Source organism: Chiloscyllium plagiosum, unplaced genomic scaffold, assembly GCF_037043375.1.
Source record: "Chiloscyllium plagiosum isolate Xiang-an unplaced genomic scaffold, Cpla_swu_hap1 HiC_scaffold_26, whole genome shotgun sequence".
NCBI classification, from domain to species: Eukaryota; Metazoa; Chordata; class Chondrichthyes; order Orectolobiformes; family Hemiscylliidae; genus Chiloscyllium; species Chiloscyllium plagiosum.
The window spans coordinates 32631562-32654857 of record NW_028270164.1 but is presented as its reverse complement, the minus strand read 5'-3'; the positions used below and the strand labels follow the sequence as shown (position 1 = coordinate 32654857).

General features: G+C 43.4%; 1 protein-coding gene across 2 annotated transcripts in view; it reads right to left on the bottom strand.

Annotated features, from left to right (window-relative positions):
* Positions 1-23296, bottom strand: part of itpr3 (inositol 1,4,5-trisphosphate receptor, type 3) — a 277430-nt gene that overhangs the window by 52588 nt on the left and 201546 nt on the right. For both annotated transcript variants that reach the window (XM_043716798.2, XM_043716799.2), the window contains exons 35-39: positions 17710-17891; positions 15392-15540; positions 7545-7653; positions 5164-5254; positions 2399-2574 (exon numbers count right to left, since the gene is read on the bottom strand). In XM_043716798.2, coding sequence (XP_043572733.1) covers positions 2399-2574; positions 5164-5254; positions 7545-7653; positions 15392-15540; positions 17710-17891 — 707 coding nt within the window. The remainder of the gene's footprint in view (positions 1-2398; positions 2575-5163; positions 5255-7544; positions 7654-15391; positions 15541-17709; positions 17892-23296) is intronic.

Sequence of the window (23296 nt, the reverse complement as noted above, 5' to 3'; positions counted from 1 at the left end):
TACATGGGATTCCTGTGACTGTTCACTTGGGGGCAGATGAAAATGTGTTGAAACCTTCATATCATGTGCACGTTCAGCATTATCAGCACTGCATATTAGTTATACATCTATGGATGTGGGAAACAGATGGGAAATAAAGTATTTTTGACTGAACTTGAAAGCATTCAGTGCACTTCAAAGAGGAGGTGCAGGGTCACTACAAGCAGGAGGGAACACTTGTGAACACAAATCTGACTGCAAGATTTGTTTAACAGACCCTAGGATCTAAAATGCCATTTGGAGGATGCAAATCCAAGTGGGAGCAGTTGGAGGCCATGTGTTGTTTTTTGATAGTGAAGAACATTCCATATAGAAGGACTTCAATGTCAAGAGCTTCATGTCCAATACACATTGCGGCAATGTTGGAAAATGATCAATGATACCATCAGCATTATTACATTACTGTTCAGTTGTTCTCTCTGCATTCTTCCACTTTCTGCAGCCTCACGACTGACAGCTCTCACCTCTCCTGTTTTCCTTCACGCTCCTCCATACACTGTACAACCAGCTTTTCACATACCCTTCTCTTTCTGCTGGGAGGTTCAAGCACAATATGATAAGAGGTGGTGAATGGAGGAGACCTGCACTCCCTTTCAACTCCGGAGGAAGAGATGTTGTCCAACACTGTCCAGCAATTGGCACGGAGGAGGAGTTATGCAGGAATTCTCTTAACTTTATCCTCTATTTCCCTTCTTAGCTTTCTTCTACCCTACATGTCGAATAACTCCTGCCAGCTGCCACCCATTTCCCTCTGGTCAATACCAGCGTTCCTGAAAGTACAGTGTCACTTGATCTAATCCTGACAAGCACTAGCTCAGAGACAGCACCATATACTTGAAAAGATGGAAGGCCACAGGTCTGGGGCAAGAGCACAAACAATATTCCACAGTTACCAGTCTGCCACATAACCGAAACACTGATGAAGCAAAGAACTGATTCTGGTGGCTCAGACTAATGAAGATAGTTTATGGGAATGATGCTGGACATGTGATTACATCATTATTGTTTATAATTTGAGTCTATCTTCAAAAACAGACAAGGAGGTGGAATAGGAGACGGATTCAGAGTTGAAAAGTGTAGCGCTGGAAAAGCACAGCAAGCCAGGCAGCATCCGAGGAGCAGAAGAGTCTATGTTTCTGGCATAAGCCATTCATCAAGAATGTGGAGGGGAAGGGGGCTTAGAGATAAATAGGGAGGTGGGGGGGGGGGGGGTTAGGGGATGGTAGGAGGAAGATGGTCATAAAGTTCAGTGGGATTGGAATGTAGAATGGCAGTCACCTTCTCAGTTCCATCTAAATCAGTCAATCATGGCAGGTCAAGGACCTGTGTCTAGAGGCCAATATAGATCCTGAGGTGGTCAATTAAGGGTCTCATCCTGCTGCTGTGGAATTCTACCACCAAGGTAGCCAGCACAAGTACATTTGAAGCTCAGCACAAGGGACAGGCAACAAATCTGCTCAAAGGAGGCAGGATGGTCTTTTGAATGAAGAGGTACTTTTCATATCTAACCCAAGTCCCAGGTTTAACTTGGCTGCTTTGTGGAAGATTTAAGCGTCCTTACAAGTGGACTGGTCATTCACTCAGACTGGAGAATTTACAGAGCCAGCAAACCAGGAAGTAAACAGACAGAGAATGCGATAGAAACTCAGCAGGTCTGGCAACATCTGTCAAGAAAGAAACAGAGTTCATGTTTCAGGTTTGGGAGGAAGAATAACACCGATCTGTTTTCTCTCTCCATAGATGCTGCCTGATCTGCTGACTTTCTCCAGCATTCAACATATTTTTTTCTGATTTTTGGGATCCACAGTATTTTGCTTTCAAGAAGTAAACCATATGGATTACAAGTCACTTTGCATAAAGGGAAATGAAATTCAGCATGCAGAAACTTAAATGTCATAACGAATGTGAAAAATAAAAGCTATTTTAAGAAAAAAACAAGGGATTTTTAAATATCATTGTGAAGGAACATTATTCATTCATATCAAAGCACTTCATTTGCGTCAGAGACACAGTTTCACAATAATCCTGATTTAGTATGCTTGTAAAAACTCAGTCACACCTCATTCAGCAAGGCTGAATATTTCCAATGGTTCTTTCCAGCAATAATAGTGTGGAAAACTTAAAGTTCACATCAAATTGAAGTTTCAGTGTTGATTACACCTGTAAAATCTAACAGTGCACCTTGGGGCACAGCAGAGTATCACCAACAGCAACTCCTAGATTTCTGCCTGAAACTGAGATCGAGCAGGTCCCAGAAGTTGCTGACAATTTTACAAATCATGAATATAATAAGTTCTGACAGTATGAGCTTCATTATAACCACAAAGTTCAGGCTATTATCATCAGATTGGATTGTTACCTGAATTTCAGTGTTTCCTCCATCTAGCAAGGCAATAGCTAATAAAATACTCTCCTGGAAAACCTTGTCACTTTTAGAGCTTGTGATGAGATCTGCAACCAGTTTTGTGGCTCCTTCCCTGTCCAGGCGACACTGGATTGGAGCAATCGAGTTCCAGTCTTGATATTTATCTGGATCTTATACAAGAAGAAAGGTTTTAGGTCGCAATGACCATCTTGTAATAGCTTATAAATTGTATTCCAACTCTGAAGGATGCAGAAAATGGAAATAAGTAAAGGTTCCTTAAAGGTATATTGTAACTATTGTTGGAAATGCTTAATGTTCATTACAAATGAAAGATTGGATTAGCATAACGGGGAGGCAATGGCCTAGTGGTATTATCACTGGACTGTTAATCCAGAGACCCAGATAATGTTCTGGGGACCCAGATTCACGTCTCACCGTGGCAGATTGTGGAATTTGAATTCAATAAATATCTGGAATTAAGAGTCTAACGATGACCATGAGTTGATTGTTAGAAAAACCCAGCTGGTTCACTAATGTCCTTTAGCAAAGGAAACTGCCATCCTTACCTGGTCTGGTCCACATGTGACTCCAACCCCACAGCAACATGGCTGACTCTTAACTACCCTATGGGTAATAAATTCTAGCCTGGCCAGTGATGCGCTTATCCCATGAATGAATGAAAAAAAAGCACATACACTTGATGTAGTTGTTTGTAAATGCAGTTTCTTATTAATATCTATTATCTAAAAATTTAAAACACACTCTGTACAATATTAGATATACGATCCAGCAGAATTTTCACTGGACAAATACTTCCATGGGACAGGAGCTGGATTGATTCCGATTAGCTCTCCTGCCTCTGAGGCAATACGCCTGCAGTTCACTTCCCACTCCAGGATTTGATGGCCACAGAACAACCTTGTCACTGGTGGAGGCAAATCAATGTGGATCCTTCTCCCTAAATGCAATGGATCTAGCTACAGTACATGGACTGCAGCGGTTCAAGAAGGCAACTCATTATCACCTTCTCAAGGGCAACTAGAGATGAGCAATAAATCCTGGCTCAGACAGCAATGTCCACATCCTATGAATGAACTTTTAAAAATAAAGACAGCAACAACATGGAATTATGAAGGTGATAAACAAGTTACCCCAAGAAAACTGGGAAAAGTAAGAAGTGTTGATAAGTTTCCCTACAGTAGACTACGGCAGAAAATACAGAGGCATGGGAATGAGAGTGATTTAGCAGTTTGGATCAGAAAATGGCTAGTTGTAAGATGACAGAGGGTGGTGGTTGATGGGAAATGTTCATCCTGGAATTCAGTTATGAGTGGTGGATTGCAAGGATCTGTTTGGGTCCACTGCTGTTTTGTCATTTTGATAAATTACCTGGATGATGGCGTAGAAGGATGGGTTGGTAAATTTGCGGATGACACCAAGGTCAGTGGAGTTTTGGACAGTGCAGAAGGATGTTGCAGGTTAGAGGGATATAGATAAGCTGCAGAGCTGGGCTGAGAGGTGGTAAATGGAGTTTAATGCAGAAAAGTGTGAGGTGATTCACTTTGGAAGGAGTAAAAGGAATACAAAGTACTGGGCTAATGGTAAGATTCTTGGTAGTGTAGATGAGCAGAGATTTCAGCATCCATGTGCACAGATCCCTGAAAGTTGCCACCCAAGTTGTTAAGAAGGCAAATGGTGTGTTAGTTTTTATTGGTGGAGGGATTGAGTTTCGGAACCATGAGGTCATATTGCAGCTGTACAGAACTCTATGCAGCCACACTTGGGAGTCTTGCAAACAGTTCTGGTCACTGCAGTGTAGGAAGGATATGGAAACATTGGAAAGGGAGTAGAGGAGATTTACCAGGATGTTGCCTGGTATGGAGGGAAGGTCTTATAAAGAAAGGCTGAAGGATTTGAGGCTGTTTTCGTTGGAGAGAAGGTTGAGAGGTGACTTAACAGAGACATACAGGATGATCGGAGGATTAGATAGGGTGGACAGTGACAGCTATTTTCCTCAGATGGTGATGGCTAGCATGAGGAGTCTTTAAATTGTGTGGTAATAGATATAGGACAGATGGGTAAAAACAATAACTGCTGATGCTGGAAACCAGATTCTGGAGTAGAGTGGTGCTGGAAAAGCACAGCAGTTCAGGCAGCATCCGAGGAGCAGTAAAATCGACATTTTGGGCAAAAGCCCTTCATCCTGTATTCCTGATGAAGGGCACCACTCTACTCGAGAATATAGGACAGATGTCAGAGGTAGATTCTTTACTCAGAGAGTAGTAAGGACTGGAATACCATGCCTGCAACAGTAGTAGACTGACCAACTTCAAGGGCATTTAAATGATCACTGGATAAACATATGGGTGATAATAGAATAGTGTAGGTTAGATGGGCTTCAGATTGGTTTCACAGGTCAGCGCAACATCAAGGACCGAAGGGACTGTACTGTGCTGGAATGTTCTATGTTTCTTGTTGGACTTCTAAAGAAATTCACTCCATCTCCTTGCTAGGAACCAAACTATCTAATGAGACCAGGGAGCCATGCCCACCACACTTCATATAGCAAAATGGTTGTAATTTTCTAAAGTCCCCTGATATATACTTTATCCTTTACCCTTATGTGTGTTGACTCACTACATATAGGTAGTGGGGGTTCTCCCACTATGGTATATAATCAAGTCTCCACTATTGTGGAATATCATTATGAAATGTAGCCTCAGTAAATGCGAATTACTTGTATGTTGGGCAGTAAGTACCTGTAAAGTACAAATCGCTGGAGTCGCCTTTTGAGCTTGACTTTTTACTGTAGAGGTAGGTACTCAGAAGAGTTTTTCTCAATTCGTTACCCTGCAGAAAAATAATCATGTGATGAGCATTGCAATTGCACATACAAACAGTTCCACAACCCCCACAGTGCCATTCCTACCTGGATCAAGAAATGTCTCATCTTAATAGTAATGTTCCATTGAATTAGAACGTTGTATATATTGTTTGACCCTACTTCAGCCACAATTCAGTCCAGAGAAGCTGAGCCCTCAGCTGTTGAGTGTACGTGTGATAAACTGAGGTGAGTTCCGCACGAGGTGACTCAAATTCTGTCACCAGAACCTTTTCGAAATTGCTAGAAAATGGGATTTCTTTCCAAGAAAGACACATGTATATTTTACCAAAGGCACCGGCTACTAAAATGAAGAACAATAATCACTGTATTTCAACTGGAAAATATTGATTCCTAATTTGAAATGTGGGTAACATGCTATTTAATACACAAAATGGTGCCAAACTGAATGGGTGAATGAATGGTAGGTCCCATGGGAGTACTAAGGATCAAAGACATCTTGGTGTATAAGTCCATAGATCTCTGAAGATGTCAGCACATGTAAGCAGGGGTGGTGAAGAAGGCATATGGGACGCCTGCCTTCATTAGCTGGGATGTAGAATATAAGAGCAAGAAAATCTTGTTCCAACTTTATAATACATTGATTAGGCCATAGATGGAATATTGTGTGCAGCTCGAGTCGCCATGCTATCAGAAGGATATGATTGCAGTGGAGAGGGTGCGGAGGAGACTTACCAAAATGGTGCCTGGGATGAAAAGTCTCGGTTATGGGAAGAGACTGGATAGGCTGGGCTTGTTTTCCCTGGAGGACAGTAGGCTGGGGGGGGCAGCAGAGGGAATCTGATTGAGGTATACAAAATTAAGAGAGGAATAGATTGAGTAGACTGTGAGAATTTTTTTCCCAGATGGAGTAAGCTTAAGGTGAGGAATAGATTGGTTTAGAGGGGATGTGAAGAAAATTGTATTTGCCCAGAGGGAGGTAGAAATATGGAAAATGCTCCCAGAGAAGGGAGTTACTCTTCCAACTTGAAGTAGTATTTGGTTGATCACTTAAAATGCCAGGGAATAATAAGCAATGTACCAAGTGCAGGTAAATGTGGTTAGTGCAGTTTGGCATTGTTGGTCAGCATAGCCATGGTGGGCTGTAGGGCCTGTTTCTACGCTGCATGACTATGACTAAGTACAGTCATTTCTTCTGTAATGCAATAGTCGCATTACTGTACAACCCCACTCTATACAAAATCACGCAATACAAATAATACTTAAAAGTATTGGCGATCTAATCGTGTTATAGCCAACACACATTTTACATGTTCGTGTTTTAGACACAGCATTCCTTACTCACCAATTGCGTTACAGCCAATTTGCATTAACGTTATTGCAGAACTGACTATATCTCAATTTCTTGAAGACACTAGTAAGAACAATCCTACGTCCCAGTCTTTAGATGTGTAAACCACTCAAGTATGTAATATAATTCCAACAAACACAACATTCCAAATTTGATCTCTTTGGAAGTGGGCAGGTTTGGCTCAGATTAGGGCTTAAAGTTTCAGAGATGGATTTCTTGACCTCAGCTACCTTCAAACTGCCCTCTTTTGGATATAACTGAGGCTGCACACCCCTCTCCATCCCAGATTGATCTCATGCAGACTTAACAAATGCTGGGAAGATCACAATGATGCTTTCTGCATACAGAAAGGATCATTGACAGAACAGACTTTCAGTGGGGAAGAATTGCAGAACAGTGCACATTGGACAGGAGAAAGGATCATTGATAGTCAAGACTGGGATCTCGAATTGTGGGTCACCCACCGCTGACCAATCCACTCATTGTGGATCAGGTCACTAAAAATTCCACCTAATTCATGTCCCATCAGTACTTGTGAACAAAACATCAGTGATGCATGTTAAATATATAAATAAACTATTGAGAGAAGGCCATTTTCCCAGAGGTTCGACACATTTCTCAGATTTTGTACAATCTAAAAAGTCATTGATTGGGACACTTATTAAATCTCATGAGAGTAAGTTCTCCAAAATTAGTTTGATCCACGAAGCAAATCATTTGATGTTTATCTTCATCCAAAACCCTCGGCAAAAAGAATCCTTGAATTTTGCCCTGGATGAGATTTAAGATATTTACACCAAAAAAATGATGCAGTTAACATGAAATGCAGATTAAAACTTCCTAAAATGTGCATGCAGGTTTGAATTAGTGAAGTAATTGAACCAGTGCTCAGCGCTTTGTATAAGCAATAATCCTTCAGGAATGCAGTTAGATTTCACTGTTTTTACCCTGTCTCCATAGCTACTCTTTTTGACCAACATTGCTTGGAGGCTGCGGAGAACTTTAATGCAGAGCTTCTCTTCTGTTGACATGAGAGTCTTTGTGTGTTGAATCAGCCTGGAAAATTAAACAGATTGATAAAGGAATCAATCAGAGAGCTCTTCACCAAAATAATGTCAGCAATTTTCACTCAACTGCTGTGTTCTAACGTGTCTTAACGTTTTAGCCTCAGGTTGGCATCATAATATAAATGCACAGCTTTAGGTAGGCTCTGGTCAACAGGTCAGGTTGTATTGCAGGAATCTGCAGGAGGAGATATAGGTGGGCTGCAGAGTCTCTGATTTGGTGGGAGCTTGGGTTGGAAGATTGCAAGCCTACTGTTGAGGATTTGGGGAGTTTTATCAGGTGCTAGTGTCAGAAGGGAGAATGGTGATCTCATGAGTGGCAGCAGTTATGATGAGTGCTTACTTTGTGCTTATTTGTGGTGTTTAGTGCTGCTATTCCGAGAGGCAAACAGCGCTGGTAACAGATGCCTCGCGGTAAACCAAAGTTTTAGCAGTGGCCATAAACAGACGTTAGGCCATTTATTTCCATCTACAAATGATCAGATGTGAAGAAAGGATGCCTTGTACTTGACTTCACTAAGATGCAATTCTGCACATTGATTTGGTAAATGTGCATGAGCATACTGGAACCTATTCGTGATTTTTCTGTGGTGTTGTGAGATTCAATTTAAAGTGAGCCACAGTTACATAGGCACTGCACATTAGAACCTTTATTCACTGGCTAGCAAGCATCAATAATATCGTCATAATTCTGCCTACCTTTGTGGAAACACTATTGGAATCAGTTCTGTGGTTCCTGCTGGATGAGATGGTTTTTACAGCACATTTAATGTATGATGCTGATACACAATATCATGGGTGTTGACCATAATGTTGCAACAGTTGCAAAATTACAAATCATACTTACTTGGCTATCAAATGCTTTGGAGTAACAAAATTACAAAAGGTGCTACATAAATGCAAATCTTTATTTCGGTTATTAATATATTCTTGTGTGTGATTTGTAATAGTTTAAAAAATTACACAGGCCCTTAAAACAACTTTTTTGGTTTTGTTTCAATACAGAAATGTCCGGAGTGGGCACGTAGCCCAATATGCTGTGATTAAAGAGTTAATTCTCCTGTGAGAAATTTGCTTTTTCTTAAAGCATGAGCTATAAAACACCTTGAACAGCATTCATAATTCATTTAATTTTGCATAATTTAACTGGGATCTAATACACAGGGGTGTCTCATTTTCAATACTCCTAGTACCTCTGCTCAAACTCATTTCACCCTGATCCTTTAACAGCTGTCAGAGTGACTGTCATGGTCTAGGCTTGAAAGGACTTAGAAACATTTCTTTTGTTTAGAGGATGTGGCTGAACTTGCCAACATCATGCATATTGCCCACCCCTAGTTATGCTGAAATCACGATGGTCGACATTATTTCTAAACATTGTATTCCTTGTGCACTCACAATCACTATTCTTGGTTACTTGTGGTGATGGAGGTCACAGAAAAGAGATGTCAACAAAGCCACCTTGGCATATTGTAATTCCTGCATCCATGGTGTACCATTGCATATAGAGTCTAGTAGCAGGGTGTCGATTAAGGTAACTTGTCTGTCCCTGAGATTTTTTGCAAGTTGCAGATTCCCCTGACCAGGTGAGTTATGAATGTTACACTGTATTCCCAACATAGCCTGAGGGCAAAGACTGTCTTGAAGTGAGCCATTCATCCCAGAGTACCCAGCCTCTTCTTGGCTCTTGTAGCCAGTGTATTGATAAATTTCAGGTCTCACTTAACTTAGTAATAGCCTCAATGCAAGAATAGTGGCACCAGTTATCATCAAAGGGAGACTGTTGGAATTTCTCAAGTTAGCTATTGATATTGAATGGCATTTATGTAGCACAGGTATTATCGCCAACTGTCAACCCGAAACTGTACATTGTACAAGACTTATTATAGGTTGCCGCATGCTATCAAGTTATGAATCAAAGTGATTGAGTGAAATCATGAATGTACAGACCCATTCTTGACCTCAGTGCAGAGAAGAATATTGTGGAAACAACTGAAAATATTTGACTAAACAACATTAATGTGAGAATCTCCTGGAGCAGAATCCATGGAATGTGATGATGAACCAACTGAAGTCTCCCTGTATGACAAATGTGACTCAAACCACTGAACTCACATTAAGTGTGATTTTGCTAAGGTTCTTGGTGCCACAGTCTGTCTAATGCCCCTTGATGTTGAGTGAAGCTGCAATCATTTTATTTCCTGCAATTCACTCTTTCTCGATATCAAAGCTATGATGATGTGTGAAGCAGATTGATTCAGACAGAACCCAAACTGAATGTCAGTGAGCATGTTATTCATGCATAAATGAAGAACTTACATTTACATAGTGCTATCTGCAGCTAATGATGTATTTCGGAGTGTAGGCACTATTGCTATCCAGGTGAATGCAGATGTTAATTTGTTAATCCTTTGTTGGAGTTGTTAGCATGATAAATGTTGGAACCAGAACACTATCGGAACTCCTCTGCTCTTCCTTGCACAATGCTATTGGATTTTTTATGACTACCTTCCATCACCTTGTAGATGACTGGGAGAAGCAGAGAAGAAATATATTGTAGCCTACTGCATCCCTCAACTAATACTTTAAGAATTATGACAGTCGCAGTCGATAGGAAAACTTTGTTACACAATATTACATTATATGATTAGCAATCAACTTCCATTATACAGAGCAGTTTTGATTATCTTAATGAGGAATCCATTTACCCTGTCTGTATTAATAGAGTGGAGAAAGTGAGGTCTGCAGATGCTGGAGATCAAAGTTGAAACTTTGGGAGAATGGGATGGCGTTTTTACAGGGGGCAGGATGGGAGGAGGTGTAGTCCAGGTGTAGTCCAGATGGCCCCACCCCCCATCTTTTCCTTCGCTCTGGCCCCACCCCCCATCTTTTCCTTCGCACTGGCCCCACCCCCCATCTTTTCCTTCGCTCTGGCCCCACCCCCCATCTTTTCCTTCGCTACATTGATGACTGTATCGGCGCTACCTCGTGCTCCCACGAGGAGGTTGAACAGTTCATCCACTACACTAACACCTTCCACCCCGACCTCAAATTCACCTGGACAGTCTCGGACTCCTCCCTCCCCTTCCTAGACCTTTCTGTTTCTATCTCAGGCGACCGAATCAACACGGACATCTACTACAAACCAACCGACTCCCACAGCTACCTGGACTACACCTCCTCCCATCCTGCCCCCTGTAAAAATGCCATCCCATTCTCCCAATTCCTTCGTCTCCGCCGCATCTGCTCCCAGGAGGACCAGTTCAAAATACGTACAACACAGATGGCCTCCTTCTTCAAGGACCGCAATTTCCCCCCCGACGTGGTCAACGGTGCCCTCCACCGCATCTCCTCCACTTCCCGCTCCTCCGCCCTTGAGCCCCGCCCCTCCAACCGCCACCAGGACAGAACCCCACTGGTCCTCACCTACCACCCCACCAATCTCCATGTACAGCGCATCATCCGCCGTCACTTCCGCCACCTCCAAACAGACCCCAGCACCAAGGATATATTTCCCTCCCCTCCCCTATCAGCTTTCCGTAGAGACCACTCCCTCCGCGACTCCCTTGTCAGATCCACACCCCCCACCGACCCAACCTCCACTCCCGGCACCTTCCCTTGCAACCGCAGGAGGTGCAACACTTGCGCCCACACCTCCCCCCTCACTTCTCTCCAAGGCCCCAAAGGAAACTTCCATATCCGCCACAGATTCACCTGCACCTCCACCCACATCATCTACTGCATCCGCTGCAGCCGGTGTGGCCTCCTCTATATTGGGGAGACAGGCCGCCTACTTGCGGAGCGATTCAGAGAGCACCTCTGGGCCACCCGGACGAACCAACCCAACCACCCTGTAGCACAGCATTTCAACTCCCCCTCCCACTCCACCGAGGATATGCAGGTCATTGGACTCATCCACCGCCAAACCACAACAACGCGACGGTCGGAGGAGGAGCGTCTTATCTTCCGACTGGGAACCCTCCAACCACAGGGGATGAACTTGGACTTCACCAGTTTCTTCATCCCCCCTCCCCCCACCTTGTCTCAGCCGAATCCCTCCAGCCCGGCACCGCCTTCCTGACCTGCAGTCTTCTTCTTGACCTCTCCGCCTCCATCCTACTCCGACCTATCACCCTCACCTTGACCTCTTTCCACCTATCACATTTCCAACGCCCCTCCTCCAAGTCCCTCCTCCCTACCTTTTATCTTCTCCTGCTGAACACTCTCTGCTCATTCCTGAAGAAGGGCCTGTGCCCGAAACGTCGAATCTCCTGTTCCCTGGATGCTGCCTGACATGCTGTGCTGTTCCAGCAATAAAGTTTCAACTGTATTAATAGGGTAAATATTGTGTCCTTTTAAACTCGAGTGAAGCAGGCATTTGGTACGCTTGCCTTTCTTCATCACTTCATTGACTCTAGGAGTTGGGAGGTTATGTTGCGGCTATACAGGACATTGGTTAGGCCACTTTTGGAATACTGCATGCAATTCTGGTCTCCCTGCTACAGGAAGGATATTATGAGATTTGATAGAGTTTAGAAAAGATTTACAAGGATGTTGCCAGATTTAGAGGGTTGGAGCTACAGGATTGAGGCTGCATACTATAAATCGACCGACTCCCACAGTTACCTAGATTACACCTCCTCCCACCCTGCTCCCTGTAAAAACGCCATCCCATATTCCCAATTCCTTCGCCTCCGCCGCATCTGCTCCCAGGAGGACCAGTTCCAATACCGAACAACCCAGATGGCCTCCTTCTTCAAAGACCACAATTTCCCCTCAGACGTGGTTGACGATGCTCTCCACCGCATCTTTTCCACTTCCCGCTCCTCCGCCCTTGAACTCCGCCCCTCCAATCACCGCCAGGACAGAACCCCACTGGTCCTCACCTACCACCCCACCAACCTCCAGGTACATTGTATCATCTTTCATCATTTCCGCCACCTCCAAACAGACCCCACCACCAAGGATATATTTCCCTCCCCTCCCCTATCAGTGTTCCAGAAAGACCACTCCCTCCACGACTCCGTCAGGTCCACACCCCCCACCAACCCAATCTCCACTCCCGGCATCTTCCCCTGCAACCACAAAAATGCAAAACTTGCGCCCACACCTCCCCCCCCCCCACTTCCCTCCAAGGCCCCAAGGGATACTTCCATATCCGTCACAAATTCACCTGCACCGCCACACACATCATTTACTGCATCGGCTGCACCCGATGTGGCCCCCTCTACATTGGGGAGACAGGCCGCCTACTTGTGGAACATTTCAGAGAACACCTCTGAGACACCCGCACCAACCAACCCAACCACCCCGTGGCTGAACACTTTGGCTCCCCCTCCCACTCCGCCAAGGACATGCAGGTCCTTGGCCTCCTCCATCGCCAAACCATGGCAACATGACGCCTGGAGGAAGAGCGCCTCATCTTCCGCCTAGGAACCCTCCAACCACAAGGGATGAATGCAGATTTCTCCAGCTTCCTCATTTCCCCTCCCCCCACCTTATCTCAGTCCCAGCCCTCGGACTCAGCGCCGCCTTCTTGACCTGCAATCTTCTTCCCGACCTCTCCGCCCCCACCCCCTCTCCGGCCTATCACCCTCACCTTGACCTCCTTCCACCTATCGTATTCCCAATGCCCCTCCCCCAAGTACCTCCTCTCTACCTTTTATCTTAGCCTGCTTGGCACACCCTCCTCATTCCTGAAGTAGGGCTTATGCCCGAAATGTCGATTCTCCTGCTCCTTGGATGCTGCCTGAACTGCCACGCTTTTCCAGCAACACATTTTTCAGCTCTGACCTCCAGCATCTGCAGTCCACACTTTCTCCTAGCTGCATAGGCTGGGGCTATTTTCCCTGAGCATCAGAAGCTGAGGGATGACCATACAGAGGTTTCTGAAATCATGAGGGGCATGGATAGACAAGGTCTTTTCCTGTTGTGGGGATTCTAAAACTAGAGGACATTGGTTTAAGGTGAGAGGGGAAAGATTTAAAAGGGACCTAAGGGACAACCTTTTCATGCAGAGGGTGCTGCATGTATGGAATGAGTTGCCAAAGGGTGTGGTGGAGTCTGGTACAAATGCAACATTTAAAAGGCATCTGGATGGATATATGAATAGGAAGAGTTTGGAAGATATGTGCCAAATTCTGGCAAATGCGACTAGATTAATGTAGAATATCTGATTGACATGGATGAGTTGGAACAAAGGGTCTGTTTCCTTGCTGTAGATCCCTATGACTCTAAGTACTATGGACATGCTTTACTCCTCCTTTGCGGGGGGGGGGGGGGAAACAATGAGGTAAGTTGGCCATAGAGAGAAACTCATGTTATTCTTATACTACCTAATTAAATTCTGGGTGAGAAGGACCATCGGCCACCTTCTTGACCAGTCACCAACTAAGACACTTAGTTAGATAATTAATGGCCACTTAAGAATCTCAACTCATTACCCACTCAATCATCTACCTCCCTGTTGGATTAGAAAGATGGCTAATTTCCCAACTGGGAAACCAGGGACAGCATCCTGCTGGGTTGGAGAGGGGCCAATCAATAGTCCCTGGCGAGGAAATCAGAGACAATTTAGGGGATCAGAAAGCCCCTAATTCACCTTCCCTGCAAATTCACTCCTGCGAGAAAAGGATAGAACGTATTCACCTTCTTGCCACTGAACCCCTTAACTTTAGGACTCACAAGCTTTTGACCTCCGATTGGGTGGCAGCTTCTAGTGACTCAGGACTAAGGCCTGTTATTTCACAAGAAACTTGACTATGCTCTGCCTTCATCTTTTCATGAGCTGATGGAAGGCAAATGGCAAGTTTTCTCAGCCTGTTAGTTGTCACTAGTCGTCATCTTTTAAAATATGGAAAAAATTCCACCTGATGAAAATCATTTCATCAAAGCTATTCTGTTGTTCACAATATTGTCATGTTCAGCTACCATATGTACAGTGTGTTCAGGAGTATCCTAGAGTTGATATGTTACACTTTAAAAAATGTTTTAGTATATACTACATTAATAATTGTCTTTTTTTAAACCACTGTAATGCCTGATCTCTAGTTGTACTGTTAACAATTAGAAAAAGTAACAATTGTTCCCTTCCAGATCATTATGAGCAAAAGTACAACTGCAGAACTTTTGCAGACTTTGTAGCAATATTATTGCTTGGCCATTCAAAAATAAAAAAAAACATCTTATCACAGAAAATAATGGCCATGTTAAAGTGAGTTACTGATCGTAAAATATTCTTGGATTTCAGATGATGTTCACAAACCTTCACGCTTCACTTTGCAACTTTATGAAATCCAAACTGTGATAGATCATTAGAAATAACTCTAACTCAACCATTATCTTTATCCAGTGATCAGTCACTCAAAGCAAAAAATCTGCTACATTGTCACTGAAGTATACATCAGCATTAATTTTCTTCAGGCTTATTTCTAAAGGAAAGAACTTGCTCCACTACAGGGTGCAAATTATTTCATTTTCTCATGAAAGGATTTAAACTTCAATTGAGGACTTCAAGGTTTCCACACTGCAAAATAACAAATCAATGCTACATTGTCAAATGTGTGGAGACCTATTTACCTTCACAAGGGGATGTAAAAGTTTCACAATACTGTTCAAAGACTAGGAAGTTCCCCTTCTGTCCTGATTAGCATTTTCTCTCACCTAACACCAGCAAAATGATAAACAATTAATTTGTCATTCAAATCATTTATAGTGCTTTTCCCACTTACTTGGAGATGAATCCACCACTTTCACACCTTAATCTGGCTTCTGTTCCCTCCATAAACAAAAGCTCTGGTTTATGAATGACATCAATAAGAACAGAGAGCTCAGCTTCCACCAGCGGTTGGAGGCGATCCTCCAGGGTCGTTATGATATCCTGCCAAGAATTAAACAAGAATAAACCAGTTCTTCAGGTGAAATAAACATCCAAGTGCCATCGCCACATCCACACTGAATCACTTATAATATACTTCTAACTTGAGGATCTTAAACCCATTGCGTATTGAACAAATTGTTAATTTTCACCAGTCTATTCTGCAATGCAGAAAGACTGATTTCATGAGGTGATCTTATAATATGTATTATATACTGATAAAGCAACATAACTGATTGGACTTACCTATCAGAAACACAAGTTCAGAACTTGCTCATAACACAACGATAGGTTTGGCAAATAGTGACAGTCATAGGAGTCAAAGTCACAGATGTACAGCATGGAAACAGACCATTCAGTCCAACTCATCCACGCCAACCAGATATCGTAAATCTAGTCCCATATCCTATCACTTGGCCCATATCCCTCTAAACCCTTCCTATTCATATACCCACCCAGATGCCTTTTAAATGCTGTAATTGTGCCAACCTCCACCACTTCGTCTGGCAGCTCATTCCATACACACACCACTCTTTGCGTGAAAAAGTTGCCTCTTAGGTCCCTTTTAAATCTTTTAAAGCTTCAGAAAAATTTAGATTAATTAATTCAGTTAAGTTGTTTATGCGAAAGAATTGTTTTCGAACTGGAGTGAATAAAAAAAAGTATAAAATTCACCTCACACTGGCACTATTAATTAAAAAGTTAGTCAGTATTAGTGTGGTAAGGAAAATCATGAAAACTAAGTGGGATGATACCAGATTTGGTACTTCTACTCAGAAGCAGCCACCATTCACTTACTCTTTAGGCTTTGCATCGTTCCGTTGTTGGGAGTCTGGTACCATGACTGAGCTCCAGCTAGAGAGAGAGCTGAGTCATTCAGGGCATCAATTCCAGGTGAGGCAGAGAATGAAAAAAAAACCCAAATGCAAGAGTTGAGTTGCCAAGGTGTGCTGACAGCACCACTTTCATCACTAACTCGAATCATTCTGGGGTCTAGTTCCCTTTCACAGATTTAACATACAGCGCAACAATAAAACAGCACTGTACTCGGATGGAATCTTAAACAATTCGAACTGTTCAAGTGAACAGAAAGCTTCCATGGCAATAATCAAAATAAAGTAGGGGATTTCTGCTAGTGCCCGAGCCAACCTTTATGTTTCAGTCATCAAAATGGATGTGTTCACTGATCTTAATTAGGGAACCTTGATGTGAGCAAACTTGACTGTATTTTAAAGGTACATCGCCCACCTGAAATGACTTAAGGATGATGATGTGCAAATTCCAGATTCCTTCCTTCATAATATTTGAGAATGGGTTGGTGTGATTTAGTATATTGTTTGCTTAGAAGAAAGGATTTGAAGTTACATTATTAAATTAGGTGATGCTTGTTGTAATTGTTACTCTGCATGTTGACCTGGCATTTGCAAAATAAAACAGTTTGATTATCTATACCTGATTTTGACTCTTTACTGTGTTAATCAGTTGCTTTAACGATTGATTGGAGAAGTACATGGAACAGTGCTCTTAAAGGATGTGCAATTCGGGACAGAAAACAAATAATCCCTATTGCCACAGCACCAGCTTTCACTATTCTATAAATATGGAGTAGTTCAGACAATATGACAACTATCTAAATATAGGAGGGGAGTGAGCCCAGACAGAATTTGTATGACAGATTGAGAACATACTCAAAACAGCAAGAAAATTTAGGAGGGAGCAAAAGAAAAATAATTCTATAAGAAGCAAAAGCGAACCACCTGGCTTTATTCCTAAAAGAGGACCACAAAACATGGAGCCACCATTCCAGCTGTTTTGCACTCCTTTCAGTCTGGTATACACTGTTGTATGAATGCTGGATTTCGATTACAGACATGAACATAATTAAAACTTCACCGAGTTATAAAAGGGACACATTTCCAAGAATGCACAAAAGCCCAGAATCTCGACTGCCATTACAGTGAATTGAAAAATCTCAGAAAATTCAACAAACGTCAAAAAACAATATTTTCTAGGTTTGAGAATGAGGATGATGCACCAATGATTTCTTAGGTGTTCACTTGAGGCATTTTTAAAATCGGGCACTGCATGGTAAATCATAATATGGACGTCAATTCAGTTTTTAAAAAAATGTTTTTCTTTTTTAAAACACAACTATTATCAGATATAGCAAACCTGCAGTTTCTCAATGATATTCTTGTAGTCCCACTGTTGCTGTGTGCCTGTGGCACGAGGGAAAGCTCGGGTGCTCGTCTTCCAGTTTGGAGCAGCTCTCTGAGAGGCCAACGACTGGTTGTCTAACAAGGTACGGACGAGACTCTCTAAGTCTAATGGAAGGGGCAATGAACGGTTTTTTGCTAAAAAGGAGAAACCACAAGATTATACAAGTTGGGAAACTATTCCAGCATGATCAGCTAAGCAGCAGGATTCCACAAGTTCCTGGAGACACTCCTATGCATTTAGCCAATCTAAGCACTGGTGTAATAAAACGCACTGACATCAGGCCCTTTAAAATCATGAAATGTACCATCCAAATACGTTACCACATCAACAAATAATTACCCAAATAATTTAATTAAATCTTCAGGTTTATACAAAACAATGTCTGTCAATGGTGGGGGGGTCAGGCAATCATAGTCTGAAAATGCTCAGCCTTGTCTGATCCCAGAAACTAAGTTGACCCAGGCTTGGTGAGTACTTTGGACAGCAGACTGCTTGGTTTTCACAGATGCAATCGGTTCAGGGCTCTTGAAAGCATGGGTAGTGTCCTGTAGGTAATAATTCTTAATTTGCTGGGTCAGCTAAGATGAGAAACGTCATGGGAAGCCTGCCCTATTGAAAGGTCAATCAGGCTGATGTTAACTTAGTGTTTTCTGAAGAAATATGTTCTGTTGAGTGTCACAACTGGGCAAGAAGACACAGTCTGGGAAAAAGTGAGGACTGAAGATGCTGGAGATTAGAGTTGACAGTGTGGTGCTGGAAAAGCACAGCAGGTCAGGCAGAATCAGAGGAGCAGGAAAATCGATGTTTCGGGCAAAAGCCCTTCATCAGGAAGATGACACAGTATGTCTGGGTCAGGTCGTGTTCAGACACAGGGGGATAGTTGACCATTTGATAGCAAAACAATGTGTGGTTGACCACAGTGTTGTATTGTGTAAATATGATGTGGCTGATATTCACCCCCATGAAAGCTGCAAAGAAATAGCCTATATAAGCAGCTGTGAGTTGCCCACATCATTCATGGGATATGGGCATTGGCTGCTGGCTGGCATTTTTATTGTCCATCCCTAGTTGCCCTTGAAAAGGTGGTGGTGAGCTGCTTTCTTTGAATCTCTACTGTCCACTTGCTGTGGGTTGACCCTCAATGTCATTAGGGAGGGAATTCCAGGACTTTGATTCAGCAACAGTGAAGGAACGGTGATACATTTCCAAGTCAGGAAGGCAAATGACTTGGAGTATATCTGCTGCCCTTGTCCTTCTAGATGGAAGTGGTCATGGTTTGGAAGATGCTGGTTGAAGATTTTTGGTGAATTTCTACAATGCATCATGTAGATATTAATCAATGCTGCTACTAAGCTTTGGTGGAGGAGGGAATGGATGCTTGTGGACGTTGTGCCAATTAAGCGGGCTGCATTGTCCTGGAAGGTGTCAAGCTTCTTGAGTGTTGTTGGAGCTGCATCCATCCAGGCTAGTGGGGAATATTTCATCACACTCCTGACTTATGCATCACAGACAATAGCCAGACTTTTAAAAAGCCTCCTTCCAAGGAAAACAACTGGAGAACCTAATGGGTAAACAGCCAATTGACCGCAGCAAAGATGACATACTTGTGAAGTTTGCCAGTGGTCAACTGATCACTCATTGAAGGTTGGATAGTATCAGAATTGATCACATGGGCTTCTTGCATCGAAGGCAATGGAAAAGATCATGTTTAAGCATGATAGCTGGGTAGTTCAGGAATTGGAGTCAACTGAGCAATGACTGGAGATTGCTCAATTTTTCTGCTCCTCTCATCCACTCTAACCTGTTCCCCCCTGAAATTGCCCACAGTTCACTCTCTCAGGCCCAACCCTAACTTCGTTATCAAACCCAATAAAGGTGGTGCTGTTGTCATCTGGCGCACTGATCTTTACATTGCAAACGCTCAATGCTAGCCCTTGGACACTTCTTTCTACTGCCCCTTGGACCATGACCCCACATCCGAACATATAGCCATTGTTGCCAGGACTGCTATTGACTTTATTACCTCCGGACATCTTTCCCCAACTGCCTCCAACCTAGTAGTCTTTCAACTCTGGACAGCCCGCTTCTACCTCCTTCCCAAAATCCACAAACCAGACTGCCCCGGTAGGCCTATTGTATCAGCCTGTTCCTGCCCTGTTAAGCTCATTTCCTCCTACCTTGGCTCCATCCTTTCTCCACTTGTCCAGACCCTGCCCACTTACATCTGTGATTCCTCTGATGTCCTCCATCATATTGACAATTTCTTGTTCCCTGGCTCTAACTGCCTCCTGTTCACCAGGGATGACCAAGCCCTCTACATTCCATTCCCCACCAGGATGGCCTGAGCACTTTTGGCTTCTTCCTCGACCAGAGGCCTGAACAATCCACATCCACCACCACTCTACTCTGCTTGGCTGAACTTGTTCTCTCAATGAACAATTTCTCCTTTAATTTATCTCACTTCTGCCAAACCAAAGGAGTGGCTATGGGCACCAGTCCAGCTGAAGAGCTTATGCCGGAAACATCTCAGATGCTGCCTGACCGGCAGTGCTTTTCCAGCACCATACTTTTCACCTCTGATCTCCAGCATCTGCAGTCCTCACATTCTACCAGTTATGTCTGCCCCTTTATGGGAAACTATCCTTGATCCAGTCTTACACTGGCTCTCTCCCACAACCCTTTTCTGAGTACATCGATGACTGCTTCAGTGCTGCTTCATGCTCCTACCAGGACCTTGAAAACTTCATTCATTTGCGTCCAATTTCCACCTCTCTATAACTTTCACATCATCCATTTCTGACACTTCCTTCCTTTCCTTGAACTCTCTATCTCCATTTCGGGGAACAAACTGCACACTGCCATCTACTTCAAAGCCCATAGTGACCTTCACTACAGCTCATCACACCCCACACCCAGCAAGAACTCCATCCCATTCTCCCATTTCCTTCACCGACATCGCATCAGTTCAGATGATGCCACCTTCCAGAACAGCACTGCTGACGTGGCTTGCTTCTTCCGTAACAGTGGTTTCCCATCCCTTGTGGTTGACAGGACCCTCGACAGCATCTGACCTATCACCGTGCTTCTACCCTTGCCCCTTCCCATCACTCACAACAGTGTGATTGGGTTCCCCTTGTCCTCACTTTTCATCCCACCAGCCTCTGCTTTTAAAGGATCATTCTCCGTCATTTCAGACAACTCCAGCAGAATGCCACCACCAATCACATCTTCCCCCCACTCTCTCTATTTGCATTTCGCAGAGATTGTTCCCTCTCGGAGACCCTGGTCCATTCCATAATCATCAATGTCACTCCCCTTCTCCACAGCACCTTCCTATGTAATCACTGAAGGAGCAACACCTGCCCCTTCACCTCCTCCCTGCTCCCCATCCAAGGGCCTAAACAGTCTTTCCAGGTAAAGCAGCATTTCACCTGTTCCTCCTCTTGTGTATTGTAGTCCCTGCACCCAATGTGGCCTTACTCTACATTGGAGAAACTAAACGCAGATTGGGACAACCGCTTTGCGGAACACCTCCGGTCCATGTGGGCGGCACGGTGGCACAGTGGTTAGCACTGCTGCCTCACAGCGCCTGAGACCCGGGTTCACTTCCCGCCTCAGGCGACTGACTGTGTGGAGTTTGCACGTTCTCCCCGTGTCTGCGTGGGTTTCCTCCGGGTGCTCCGGTTTCCTCCCACAGTCACAAAGATGTGCAGGGTCAGGTGAATTGGCCATGCTAAATTGCCCGTAGTGTTAGGTAAGGGGTAAATGTAGGGGTATGGGTGGGTTTCGCTTCGGCGGGTCGGTGTGGACTTGTTGGGCCGAAGGGCCTGTTTCCACACTGTAATGTAATCTAATCTAATCTAATCTAATGTGCGAGCATAAACCCTACCTTCCCATAGCCAATCATTTTAACCCAGAGTCCTGCTCGCAAGCCCACATGGCTGTCCTCGGTATGGTGCAGTTTTCTAGTGAATCACCACACAAACTGGAGAAACAACATCTCATCTTCAGACCAGGCACTTGACAGCCTACTGGATGTAATATTGGTTCAACACCTTCAAATTGTGAATATTTCTTCCCTTTTAACTGGTTACATTCTGTTATCACATCTTCTCTCCCTTCCCCTCATCCCAGTGGGACTGACTGCCATTTCACGGCTGGCAGTTAGACACACCATTGTTCTGCCATTCTCACATTTTGATCACTTCATCTGAACTATCGACAGCTTTTCTCCACTAGCACCCTACACCCACTACCCCCACAAACTATAGCATAAACACTGTTCCCTCCACACTTCACTTCAGTTTTGATGAAGAGTCATCTAGACTCAAAATGTTAGCTTGCTGTCTGACCCACTGCATTTGTTGTTTTAGTACAGATTCCAGCATCTCCAGTAATTTGTTCTTACAGGCTGATCACTTGTTTTGGTTTGACCCTGTCAACTGGATCACTTGCAATTGTTATGTATTGTACGGGTTAGCCTGTGATGTACTATTATCATCATTGCCGTAGTTTGTATTGTACCTAGCTTTAATAAACAACAATTGGGTATACTCCGTTGTTGGAGCAGCTTTGGGTTATTGATGTCCAGATTAGGGAAGGCAGGAAGAAAAGCCTATAGTCCTTACCCCTGAGCCAGGAAGCCTGGGTTCAAGTTCCACCTGCTCCAGAGGTGTACAATGTCATCTCTGAACAGTTCAGGGAGAGAAAAGGAAACAGCCACCGCCTGTTCAGAATAGTGGTCCAAGTGGGCATGTTCATGCAAGAAACTATTACTTACAATATGTCAAACTCTACCATTGAGAAATACACTCCTTTGGTTTACCTGAAGGTATGAAAGCAGGGCTACCTAAATTGAACTGGGAAACTTGGTTCACGAGTATAAATGCAGTCATTGACTTTTAAGATATTTAATATCCCTCAGCAATAATATGTGCGAAAGAAATAAAGAAAGAAAGACTCACGAAATAAGGATTGCATCTTCTGTGGTTGAATATGGAATTTAAAAACAGTATCAAATTGAAAGAAACATTTAGTGCTAAATCAGAAGATTGTTGATTTTAAGAACCAGCAATGAATGTTTTTGCTTTAAAAAAAGGAAGATTAGAGTGAGAGAAAGCTAGCGAATAATTGAAAAACAGATGGTAAACAATTCTGAAAGTATTTCAAAAAGAATAACCAGATCTGGTGCTGGACCTTTGGGGAGAGGTGTTGAACAGATATTTTGTGTCTGTCTTCACTATAGAACACTTAGAAAACCTCCCAAAGGTGCTTTACAATCAAGAGGTGAATGGAACAGAGGAACTTAACGCAATCACCATCACCAGCATAAAAAAACATACTGGGAAAATTATTAGATCTCAGGGCTCACAGCTCCCCAAGACCAGATGGCCACAGCAATAGCATAGACATTGGTTACAATCTTAGAAAATAGCTAATATAATACTTTTATTCAAGAAAAGAAGGCGACAAAAAGGAAGAAACTATAGGCCAGGGGACTTGACATCTGTCACAGGGAAGTTAAGGATACTTCAAAAAT